The 12,328-nt window shown below is 35.5% G+C and overlaps 1 protein-coding gene across 1 annotated transcript; it reads left to right on the top strand.

Annotated features, from left to right (window-relative positions):
* Window positions 1–2,097: 2,097 nt before the first annotated feature.
* Window positions 2,098–10,766, top strand: LOC120115340 (DDT domain-containing protein DDR4-like). The gene is given in 13 exon segments (XM_039136095.1): window positions 2,098–2,257; window positions 2,260–2,522; window positions 2,616–2,726; window positions 6,208–6,294; window positions 6,389–6,426; window positions 6,500–6,581; window positions 7,237–7,343; window positions 7,503–7,659; window positions 8,964–9,056; window positions 9,153–9,276; window positions 9,538–9,580; window positions 9,693–9,875; window positions 9,953–10,766. Coding segments are annotated over 13 exon segments (2,187 nt in total). The 3' UTR covers window positions 10,692–10,766.
* The last annotated feature ends 1,562 nt before the right edge of the window (window positions 10,767–12,328 follow it).

Raw genomic sequence — 12,328 nt, 5'->3', positions numbered from 1 at the left:
CACTGCATCTAAAAATTTCGATGTTGTGTTTTCATACTGCAACAAAAAATTGTGAAGAGTTGTTGTCGCTTTGAGTGCTTCATTATGCGTAATTGTTGGCAAATACATTGTATCATCTTCAATTTCATCCTCAATAGGATCTTCAATAACAATGGCTACAATTTCTTCTAAACGGACCTATGAACACGTATCATTTTCACCCGCATAATCTAATAGGTGATTGATATCCATTTTGTTGTGATAACGAAGACCATTAATTATCGTATCAAGTTCATGAATGCATTCTTCATTAGTTCATTTAAATTCATCGAGACACCTTCATCCTTCTAATGAATTTTATAGTGTCGAAAACAATTTGTTATTGTTTCTTGCTGAACATTTATCATCCAAGCCGAGACTACAAGATTGATAACATCTAAAACATTAATCTTTTCTGAATCAGATTCTCTCAACTCATAGTCCTCTAATACCCTATGATAAATTCTCTTCTGATAGTGGATCTTAAAAGTTCTTATTACCCCTACATCATACGGTTGAATTTTTGTTGTTATATTGGATGGTAAAAAATACAACTCAACATTATGTAGTCATTCAATGTCTTTTGGATGGGTTGGACAATTATCTATCACAAACAAAAAAATTATACTATGCATTTTCTTGTAAAGAAATAGAAGACTACTTTTGACCCCCACGAAGGTCTGTCCATAATGGGCAAGATCATTGTTCATGGTCCTCGTACTAAAAATCATGGGCACCGAAATTTTGGGATATTTAGTTTGTTTGAGAGATATTAGAACCTTATTCAACGCCATCACGGTAGTTAGTTACTTGATTAGTGAGTGAGATATTTAGGGATGGTAATTTAATAGATAATTTTTGACTTGATTTGATATGATTAATTTTTTTAAAATCGGATTTGAGTTGGGTTAAGTCGAATTTTTTAGTATGAGATCTGATTGGGTCGAAAGCGGATTTAGGGTGAAAAATCCTAGAACTGACTTCTGATAATATAAATTTTTTATATAAATGTAGGAATTATTGCTATAATATCTTCTTTTCATAGTTTTTTTCTTCAATTATTTTTCAATTCTTCCAAATATTTTTTTTATTTATGTCTGATTGAATTAAATCAAATGTTGATTTTTATCTCAAAATTTAGTTTGAGATATATTTTGGGCGAAGAGGATGTACTTCTCAGATCGGATTGAATTCGATTAAAGAAAATATATTTATTGCATCAAATTCGAGTAAAGAAAATATATTTTCTGGATTGAATTGGATTGACAAAAAATTCGACTTAACCCAACCCGTTATCATCTCAAGACCCAAGAGACATCCTATGTGACCCGGTTGCACATTTGTGAATTGTGGCATGTTTTTGGACCACTCGTTAATTAATTTAATGTCCCATGGCCCAAATTTCGAATAACATAACATGAGAGAAGAAGCTCAATTGTCCAAGTTGATCCAAATTACAATATTTTATTGTTTACTGAAAGTTTTATTTAATTTTTAATTACTATTAAATTTAAATCGAATCCAAATACAAATCGAGTTTAAGGTGCCTAAGGCTAAGTTTATAATGTTTTTTTATTTAAAATTTTAAATAATTTAAATATCATATATATAATGTCAAATAATTAAAAGTTCAAATTAGAGGAGAAAAACACAACTTATAAAAATAAATTAAAAAAAACCCCAAAACTCCTTACAAAATTCCCAGGCTTTGTTCTTCTACCTTTCCTTTCTATTTCTCCCTGGGATTCCGATTTTCCGTCCAACCAAACAGAAACTCCCCCAATTTAATATACATATAGGATGAAAGATACAAGCGAATGAAGGAAGGATGGTTGGAGCTTCGGTTCTCCTTTCCTCTTGACTGCTCTTAACCCAAACAAACCTCCATCAATAAAATCACCCTAATTCCAGTTTCCTCTTTCTTAATTTGTTTTTGGGTATTTGTTTATTATTTTTATAATACATAATAATAGTAATAATAATTTTCCTTTCTCCTTTTCTTCCTAATGGAAATCTCCTACACTTAATTCTACCGTAACTACCCTAAAACCCTCGTTCCGATCTGTCTCTTTTCCCACCATGTCCCTCGATTCTTCCCCTTCCCTTCCAATCCCTCCCGACTCACCTCAAAACGACACTCTTTCAACCCAAGCTCCGGAAACCACCCCCACGGAAGCAAACGCTACGCCGACGCCGATCCCGCCCTTAACGAGGAGCAATCGTCCCTCGCGGGCTTGTACATCCGAGCCTCCCAAAGGCTCGCTCAGCAGCAGCAGGCCGCGAATGAGCGCCGGCAGAAGCAGGCGAAGAAGGAGCGGCAGCACAACCTGCAGCAACAGAAACAAACCAAGGACGAGAGTGATGATTCTTCGTTGCCGCAGCAGCAATGTTGCGCTAATAGCAAGATCGTTACACCGTTAGTGGCCCCGCCGGAGCCTTCGCAGTTGCCCAGGTGGACCATTCGGTCAATGTGGGAGTTTGCTTCAGTACTTAATTTCTTACATGTGAGTTTCCAATTCATTGTATTGTTTTGTTTCTCTTAGTTCATTATGAGGCTTTGCCTTTTGTAGGGAACTTACGAGTTTTGAGTGTAACAGGTTTTCAGGCCGCTTTTGAATATAGCTGTGGAGTTCTCGGCGGAGGAGTTTGAAACAACGCTAATTACTCCTAATGATACTTTAGCAGATATTCATATGCCTTTAATGAAGGTTTGTTCTTTTCCTCTTCATCTTTTGAAATGTATGGTTTTATTGTTGGGGTGCTTCAAACGATACCCTTTTTGTATAGATTTTTATTTTTCATGGTTGTTGCCTTGTTGGTATTGCTTTTGTTCTTATTGAGGCAATTGTTGTTTGTAGAGTCAGACTTTTCTCTTCGGTGATGCATTTTTGCTTTTAGATTTCTGCCAAGGTTTTTTGAAAATTGCAGAGTGATAGTTGGATGGTTATACATTCTAGGTCTCGAATAATGGCTTTCTTTAGTTAAGAAGTTAATTTCCTTATGAAGCTTTTGTATGCAAGTCTTTTATGGGATGCAGCTATATGAGCTATTTTACTTTACAATCAGGGAGCGTTTTTACTTTCATATTCAAGTGCTAGGATTGGCACTTTTTAATAGCTGTAGCTGTTGATGAGTACCAGGAAATCATTGTATGACACATGAATCTACTTTGTTCTTCTTTATGTTCATCTTCCTCGCCTTAGGACTCTGACTTCTTATATTAGATCAGTGAAGTTATTTTTTTTATAGGAATAGGAGGCCTCATTAAAAACCTCCCTCATAGTTGGCTCTTGTGAAAGAGGCAACTAGCGGAAGGAGGAAAAGAGTGCCTCATCTTATTAATAAACCATAATTACATAAGATACTGCTTACATAATAAACATCCCTAGATAAAATACATAACACTACAAGAATAAAACACAACACCTCAACCAATCCCCTCTTTAGCTAGCTTGTCTGCTTCCCAATTACAACTCCTTGGAATCCAATTAATAATAATAGCCCTAGCAGATACAGAGGCCCCAATTTCCTCAACCAAAGAACGAAAAAACGTTGGGGCAGAAAAAGGTATCAAGATCCAATCAACTGCTTTTTTGCAATCACTCTCAAGGATTAGTCTTCCCTTCATTGCCCAATCCGATGAAAGAAATATATCAATTCCTTGCTTAATAGCTCTTAACTCAGTAGACATAGGAGGACCAGGTCCCACAGCCGTAGAGAAAGAGGTTAAAATAGAGCAATTGGAATCTTTCAAAACTCCTCCAATTTCGCCCGGCAACCCATCACCTCTCACCGCTCCATCAACATTGAATTTAAAGAAATTATGAGGGGGCAGAGACCAACAATTAACCTTCTTCTTCTTATATAAGTTAGTAGGGATTCTGTCCGCAAGCGACGTATCCCCTATTAACAAATCAGCCTGAATATTAGCATTAGGGAATTTAGCTAAAAACCATTTAGCCAGCCTAAATTTGGAAATGAAGAACAGAGATGAGCTATCAAAATTCTATTTTTCAAACACCACCGAATTCCTCGCTTTCCATAGTGACCAGAAAACCACTTCAGGGATAAACTTTCAGATGGTAGAATATTCCCTAATATAAGACCAAGAACAAAGTAGGGAAGCAGTCTTGGGGCAAAACTAAAGAAATATCCCAAAACTTTAAGAATCTATTCCACAGCTCCATTGCAACCGAACAAGATATAAAAAGATGTTGAATTAATTCCTCGAAATTATAACATAATGGACACTGGACATTTTCCAGATTAACCCCTCTTTTCTTTAGTTCCACTCTAACCACTTTCCTATGAGTAATCTGCCATAGAAATGTTTCCACTCTAAGAGGTGCCAATCCAGACCAAACCCACTTCTTCCACTGAAAAGTATCTCCATTTCTGCATGAAAAATCCATTCTGCATGACTTAACCGAGAACAAACCATCACCTTTCCCCGACCACCCAAGAAAATCATCCACTGATTCAGACAAGCGTATATTATCAATCAAAAGCATTAAGGAAATCCACTGATCCAATTCCCAGTCACATAAGTTCCTCCTTAACTGAATATTCCAAACCCAACCATTATTTTCAAAGCAACCAAAATCTGTCCACTTTTCCTTTTTTATTGTTCGATAGAGCGAATATCCCAGGGAACTGACTCTTTAAGGAAGAGCCATTAACCCAAACCTCATTCCAAAATTCAATTGACCTACCATTCCCCACTTGAATCTTCAAATTGGACCTCAAGCACTCCCCTATCTGATCCTTTTTCTCATAATTATTCAAAATACCTCTCCATATGGATAAATTGTTTGCTTTGGAATATTTATAATTCAGGATATATGTTCTCACATGACAAATCACAAATATTTGATTTTTTGTCCAATAAGAGGTTGAATTCATTGTGTTAATCTTGTGTCCTCTCTTTGTTGAATTTTATTTAATTATGGCCTTGTAGTACCATTTCTAGTCTAAAACAACTGTTGTTCCAAGGCTGTTTGTCCCTAAGTTTGTTACTTGCTCAGAGTAGTGTATACCATGGTTTACAAAGAACCTAGGGCATGAAGAAAGATTTGTTAAGCTAACTTATTTGGATTTTTTTACACGAGAGAGTTGGATTAAGTATGGTGAAACATGAAGGAAGAAAAGTGTTGTCATGCTACTAATGATTCTATTTAGCATTATGTCTAGATGACATTTTGTTGGATTTTATGGCTAGATGACATTTTGGAAGTTTATGAATGGGATGTCAATGTCACACTTGTATAGAAGCAAAAGTAGTGAAATGTGTCATTGCTTTGAATGATTATGCCAGCTATAATTGAGTTGGAAGAAGCTTCAAAGAGTTTTATATTCTTCAAAGATTAGCCATAGCTAAACACTGATTTACTCGGAAAGGATTGAAGGTGGCCTCATGTAAGAAATTCTATGTTACTCAAACTTGAGTGTGAGTATTGAATATGGGTATGTATCCTTTTTGGGTATTTTAGACTTTTTAAGGTTTTTCATTTATTTGGAGGATCCTTGGGGGTCATATCCCTGTATCCATGTGTCAAACACGAGTTTCGAACATAGGTACTTCAAGAAAAATGAAGAGCCTGAGCAACATAGATGAAATTAAAAACTTTAAGAGAAGTTGGACTGAATAAAATTGCCAACAATGTGATTCTACTTCCTAAATTGTTTATAAGTTTGGTAAGTTATGTGAATTATCAGAAGCTCATCATGTTTATTTTGATTGTTTGGTTCTAAAGTGTATCATATGTATAGTTCCTGGGTGCCAGCTGCCTTGTTTTGGTTGCCTGTTGCCCATGTGTCTTCCATCTGTGTATAAGACGGTGTCTGGGGCAAAATGTGCATCAGGAATTTGTTTCTAATTTTTGCAGTTCAGTCATTAAAAGTAGATTACATGTCCCAAAGAGTGACTACGAAGTTATGAACTCTAAAGCATTATGGCTCTTTATGCATGTCTATGATTAGTGAAAGGAGTTCTGGTTGGTACTTTTAATGCTAATTGTCCGTGTAGTGGTTGTCTAAGAAACATTTACGATTATAAGTAGATTGTACTTCATGTGGGTATGATGATTTCTATTGAATTTGTTAACTTAAATGGTTTGCCTGAAAACAAGTACATTAAAAGTATTTTGTCCGGAACTGCAATGAGTTATCAATATACTTTCTCCATTGCAGGCAATCCCTCCAATTACTCGGATGTCCCTTACACGTGATACCTGGATTACTGTTCTTTGCAGAAAATTAAGAGACTGGTGGCATTGGGTAACCTGTGCTCTCTAGTCCTTCTATTTATGTTTAATAAAATGCAGCATGCATGCTTACAGTTCTATTTATACATTGTTTTGGACATTTTCAGGTTGCAGATGGGGATCTTCCCATTGTTGCTTCACATGGGTGAGTTGCCATACATTTTTGGAATACTCTTAACATGTAATGCTTAGTGTTTCTAATGAATACTAATTTTTAGGGTGGAGATTGAAGTATACAAGTCACTTGATCCTGGAATTCGTGTTGTGATCTTGAAAGCACTATGTGACATTCGTGTTGAGGTATGATCATCATCAATAAATTGTCTTTTTACTCTCACTTGTAAATGCTTTATGTTTCTCTCATCTTGATCATGCCTTTGATTTCCATTAATATTATATTATAATTTTGAAGCAGCGTTTAGGGGTGCTAAAATTTAAGTTTTCCATTATTACAAATAAGTCCCCAATGACTGAATTCCTGTAGTTAAGGTCTGCATGATTGTACACCTCCTGTGGTACAGTTGGGTTTTGTCAGATAATGATGCAGTGACATGCTTGTCTTTACAGATTTTGCTGTATGTGTCCAAAATCTTTATCATGAAATTTGAAGGCTTCCTTCTCTTTTGGTTCCTCAATGCATTGAAGGAAATTGATATCACCATTGAAAACAACTCCCTGACATTTACTTTTAGATCTAAATGTCTGCTTTGATCTTTTATGTCATTGTAACATGCTCCTTATAGTTAAGTTATGCAGCTCTTGCTGAATGGTTCATTACTTGGAGAGTTTTCTTTCTTTTCCAATTCTATGCAATCATAGGTCATAATTTCAGACTAATGTAATGTTTCTTGAGTTACTGAGAGATGATGTATCTGTTATCCTTTGTGTTTGTCTTATTCTATAAATCTATTCGTTTCTATTAGCGAGGAATTTGATTTCAGGTTACTTTTTGCAGCAAGAAGATATCCGGAACTACATTGACAACTCACTTAAACATGGTGTTCAACTTTCAGCCTTTCGTAAAGAACGTGTCGGAGGTGATTCTCAGGGAATTAATTACTGGTAATGTCCTGGGCTTGTCAAAAAGCTTCTATGTATTACCCACTTGTAGCTTGCTTGGTTTGAGTGTTGCGCTTGATAGATTATTTATGGTAGTTCTTTGGTTCTGAATATTTCTCCACTGGCATTGTTTTGTAAGTTGCTTTTTTGTTGTTTGCACAGGTACGAAGATGATGCTGTTGTAGGTCATCGATTATACCGGGAAATAAGGAAAGTTGAGTTGAAGAAAGCAAAGATGAAAGGTTCCCATGTCCCTAATAGTGCAACATATCTGTGGGAAACAGTTGCAACAAATTTGGAAGAATTTCAAGATGTTTCTGTAAGTTGGGTTATTATGCTTTTCATATAATGTACTGAATGGATTCCTGCACCATAATGTCTATCCTCAAGGCAAACTTGGCTGCAGAATTGACTAGACCATATTGTTGTGATTTTATTTATTTATTTATTTTTCCACATGGCTCAAAAAACTGAGTCTGCGGCTTGTACGTGTCTTTTAGAAAACAAAACCTTCAGAGTAGACATATGTTCTATAGGAAAAGTTCTAAAGTTGTTCGTTTCAGGTAGGTGTAGCCAAATAATCACCCTCTAGAATGATGTGTGCTAACCATATTGTCTAGCGAAATCAAAACTAACACAGTGGCATCCTGCAAGTAATTTGTTCATTTAAGGTCAATACAGTGAAAATATAACCCTCCACCATAATTTATGCTAAACCTATAATCTAGCAAAATCCAAGTTCTCTATACAGTAGCAACCTCCTTGATCTAGGTTTCCGGGTTTCTGATTTTGGGGGTAACATTGTAACAGCAATTTGTGGATGAAATAGCCACTAGAAATGGATAATGGTTTAAACAGTGGCATTAACAATAAGGAGCAGGGAACTGAGTGGTCGATATCATGGGCTTCGTAAGAGTATCCAGTGGTTCTGCTTACTTCCAAAGTTTGATTTATGGTAGGAAGCAGGCCACTGTTCATTTTCCTGGATACTGGTTTCACACGTGTTTTTTGTGATTCATTATCCTGTAATCCGCCGTTGCCTTATTTGAAGGCCATAACAAACATAATGATTAGTGTTTTGATCTACAATAAATTCAGGTTGTTAGGGTATATGTTCCATTGTTTGTTTATGTACTAGGTGAGGATCATTGTTAGGGAATATATATGTTCTATGATTATAGATGCCATCATCAGCTTTGATCCTTGCATGTCATTTGCATCCAAGTTCCCAGAGTTTTACCCTTGCATTTCTTTGTGGAGTGGAAGCTGGGCTCATAATTCATAACCAAGATGATTTTGATTGAGACACTAAACTTACATCTTCTGAATTGCTTGCATTGCCTGTTTCTTTCACAAGACCTTCAAACTATAGTGTTACATTGTTGTCATTGAGAAAAAGAAACCTTTAGTGGCATTTGGAAGTAATCATATATGTCATGATGCGATCATCGATGTGAATTTCTTGTCATATGCAAGCTTGAATGAGGAAGCTATTTCATCCCCCTTTACTGTTGAAGACTGAGTTTTGTGTGTATGATCTGTTTTTGTTAGCTTGAAAATGCGAAGTTTTTATAGCTTTTATTTGATCCTATTATTGATATTATCTGTTTCATGCTGTTGCAGGAGAAACTTTTTGCCAGTAAAAATAGAACGGAAGCATCGCTGGGGAAGAAGTTAAAGAATGACATGCTTCCTGAGGTTGAAAAGGAACACAAGGTAATAAAAAAGTTGCTTGTCATTGAGCAGCATCACAAAAACTGTTATCCTTCTTTCAAGGTACAAATTGTTTCTTAATCCAATTCTTTTGCTCAGAGGAAGGAGAGGTTACTGAAAAAACAACATAGACAAGCTCTACTTCTTGATAACTTTTTGGTTGTTGATGGGCTTGGTCCTGGACGCTCCCTTCGTGACAGAAAACCTGTCACTTACACATTTGGTAAGGAATTTTGAAGTCAAACATACCCCTTTTTTACTGGATTTTTGCATTTTAATTACAAGAGATCCAATTTTTTCTGGGTTTTTTTTGGTTCCTAGCCATAAATACTGGCAGTGTTAAACTGACTTGTCTGGGCCTGTTAAAGTTCAGATTCTGGGTAAATGCTTTTTATAGAGCTGATATATTTCTCTAATAATTTTGCGTTTAGATTTTGGGTAAATATCTTGATCTGAGCTGATATAATTTCTTATAATTTTGCAGATGATTATGATCGGTCAATAAATGAGGCTATTAAGATTACTAAGTATGTAACTTATAACCTAGACATGTTCTGGAACACACTGATATATTTCCTTTCGATCATATGTACTTGTTTTTCTGCCTTAAAAATGGTTTCACTGTTGACCCTGTGTCAGGCGGAAAGCACCATCACCGGATCCTCTTAGTGGAAGAGATGTTACCAAACCTGAACCTTCCACAAATGGTAAATTGAGTGATCCTTCACATGGCTTTGAGCAGGAAAATTACAATCTACCTTCCCCCAAATCATCTGAATATGATGATTCTGATGATAATAAATATGGGGAATTGGATCGTAGGTATGATGGAATTTCATCACTGAATTGCTTCTATCGTTGCTGTAAACTTTATCTGATTTTTATATGATCTCTTGTAGCAATCGGCGGAGGCAGAGACCTCAACGATATTCAGTTATGGAGTTTGTCGAAGCTGTTTCAGACAATGAGGCAGACTTTGACAGTGATGATGATATAGTTGGAGAAGCAGTATATGACGAGGAATACCTAAGAAAAAGAAAAAAGAGAAGGCAATCCAGCAGCTCAGAAGGAGATGAGGAATACCACTGGGATGAGGAAAATGCTGAAGATGAGGAGGAAGAAGAGGATTCACTTAGTATCAGCGAGGACAGTGACGAGGCACCAAAAGTCAAGAAGTTGCCAGGACGTACTCAGAGGGAAACTAAGCTAAGGTCAGTTGATGAGCTTCAGTCAGGTCTAAGGCGTAGTAAAAGAGCCACCAGAAATCGTATTAATTATAGTCAGTACGAGCTGTCGGAATCTGAAACAGAGTCGAAACCTGAAAAGTCCAATCCATCAAATGAACACTCAGATGCAACTGAGAATGGGGAGTTCTCAGAAGCAAGTAAAGATTTCAATGGCAGTGATGATGACCAGGAAATGGAAGTTGATCCACCTATGGAAGCTATGGAAGATAACTCGGAGAGGGTGGAGAAAGAGCAAAGTCAGCCACCTGAGCAATCAAGCGGCAGCGGGCAAGATGAAGCAGATGGTGCACGAAAACCACACTTCCTTGACCTAAATGAAATTGCTCCCGGTTCTGGTTGTGATGACGGTCCGCATACAATAATGAAAGGCGACGATAGAAACGATTTCTAGAGCAAATGTTGTAATTTTCTCCAGAGGGAAGCAAAGTGTATGTTAGTAAAATTTATAAATTTTGCGATAAGTCTATCAAGGAAGTTATGGTCGGCATTCCTCCAAGGCTTCACTCCACCTGGATGCAATCCCTTGCAGGAGGGAAGCAACATGATGAGAGAGATATGTAGATTAGGTAGTCATTGTTTTTAGCATGTCTACATTGAAACAAACCTAAGGCAATCTTGGTCCATGGGAATTCAGGAGTTTTTAGCTTATTCACTTGAATGTACAACAACCCTTTTTAACAAATATTTGTAGCTGGGAAGAAAAATGGGCTTCAGGTGGTATGGCCCTGTAGACCCTTGTGCTATTGGGGTGGTTGGCTCATGCTCTTACTATGACCGATTTTCTCTCTATTATTATTTTATGGAACCATCCTCCCTCACACTTACAGTACCCTTATCAAAATTCCCTTTTCCTTCCTTACTAGGAACTCTTGATTAAACTTAAATAAATCGAGTTTGAACGAATAGTTTCTTGTTCCTTAGACTTGAGTTCTTTAAAGAAGTTCAATTATTTGTAAAAGCCATGTGATTAATTGGCTTAAAGATGTCACAGCTAGCACTTGCAAAAATGAACATTTCTCATAAATGCATGTTGGAGGCAGAGGAATGTAGGCAGTTGGGTCAAACTTGATGGATATAACAATATCAAAGCATTTTCCACGGAGATTCAACAATAGATAAGGTCAATGTTCAACACAATCAATCACCCTTCCCCTGCCGCAATGTTAGAACGCTTTAACTTTCGGAATACATGCATTATCTTTTACGGTGATTGGACCTAAAGTCCCAACCTATTTTTCAATTTAGGTGAAATTCTTAAATCAGTTCTTGTGATATGTATAATTTGCAGATTTAATATATATCTTTTCTAATGTTAGTTTTGGTAGTTTTTAAAATTTTAATCTATCCAAATAGATAGTTGTTAAATTTGTTAAGTTATATTAAATATTAGTTTTTATATTATGTATAAATTATAAATTTAATTTAAATTTTATGATTTGATATTTTTAAGTCTTTATAAGATAGTCATATTATTCAAATATTACTTTGAATTAGAGTATAATTTTAAAGTTAAAAAAATATAAGACTAAATTAATTAAATTTAAGTATAAAGACTGCATTTGTAATTTACATATGGTATAGGAACTATTGATAAAATTAGACGAAATTGATATGGTTATTTGGGGCGATTTTACCCAAAAATCACCATGACACGTTTTAATTATTTGTCAGACACCGTTTCAGAAAATTTTATCGATTTACCGTTTATTTATATAGGTGCTAGATTCATAATTTTTTTTAAACGGTATTCGAAAAGTAATTAATTTTTATTAGGGTGATTTTTGTATAAAAACGCCACAAGGAAGTAGTAGTGTTTTGTTTCTTTGGAAAAAAGACAAAATTTAATTAGTTAATCATTTTCATTTCCTATCTTCTTAAAAATTAAGTCTTATGACTATAAAAAAAATCACGTGTCTTTCACACTTGTCATTTTCTTCAAATAATTATTATTTTTCTATTTTTAATAAAAAATTTCATTAAATTCTAGAAATAAGATAATAAAATATTTTTTCAATAATAATAATCATA

This window comes from Hibiscus syriacus, unplaced genomic scaffold (assembly GCF_006381635.1).
Source record: "Hibiscus syriacus cultivar Baekdansim isolate YM2019G1 unplaced genomic scaffold, ASM638163v2 tig00000050_pilon, whole genome shotgun sequence".
Taxonomy (NCBI): domain Eukaryota; kingdom Viridiplantae; phylum Streptophyta; class Magnoliopsida; order Malvales; family Malvaceae; genus Hibiscus; species Hibiscus syriacus.
Note: the sequence above shows the minus strand (reverse complement) of the source record. Positions and strands in the feature narration are given on the sequence as shown.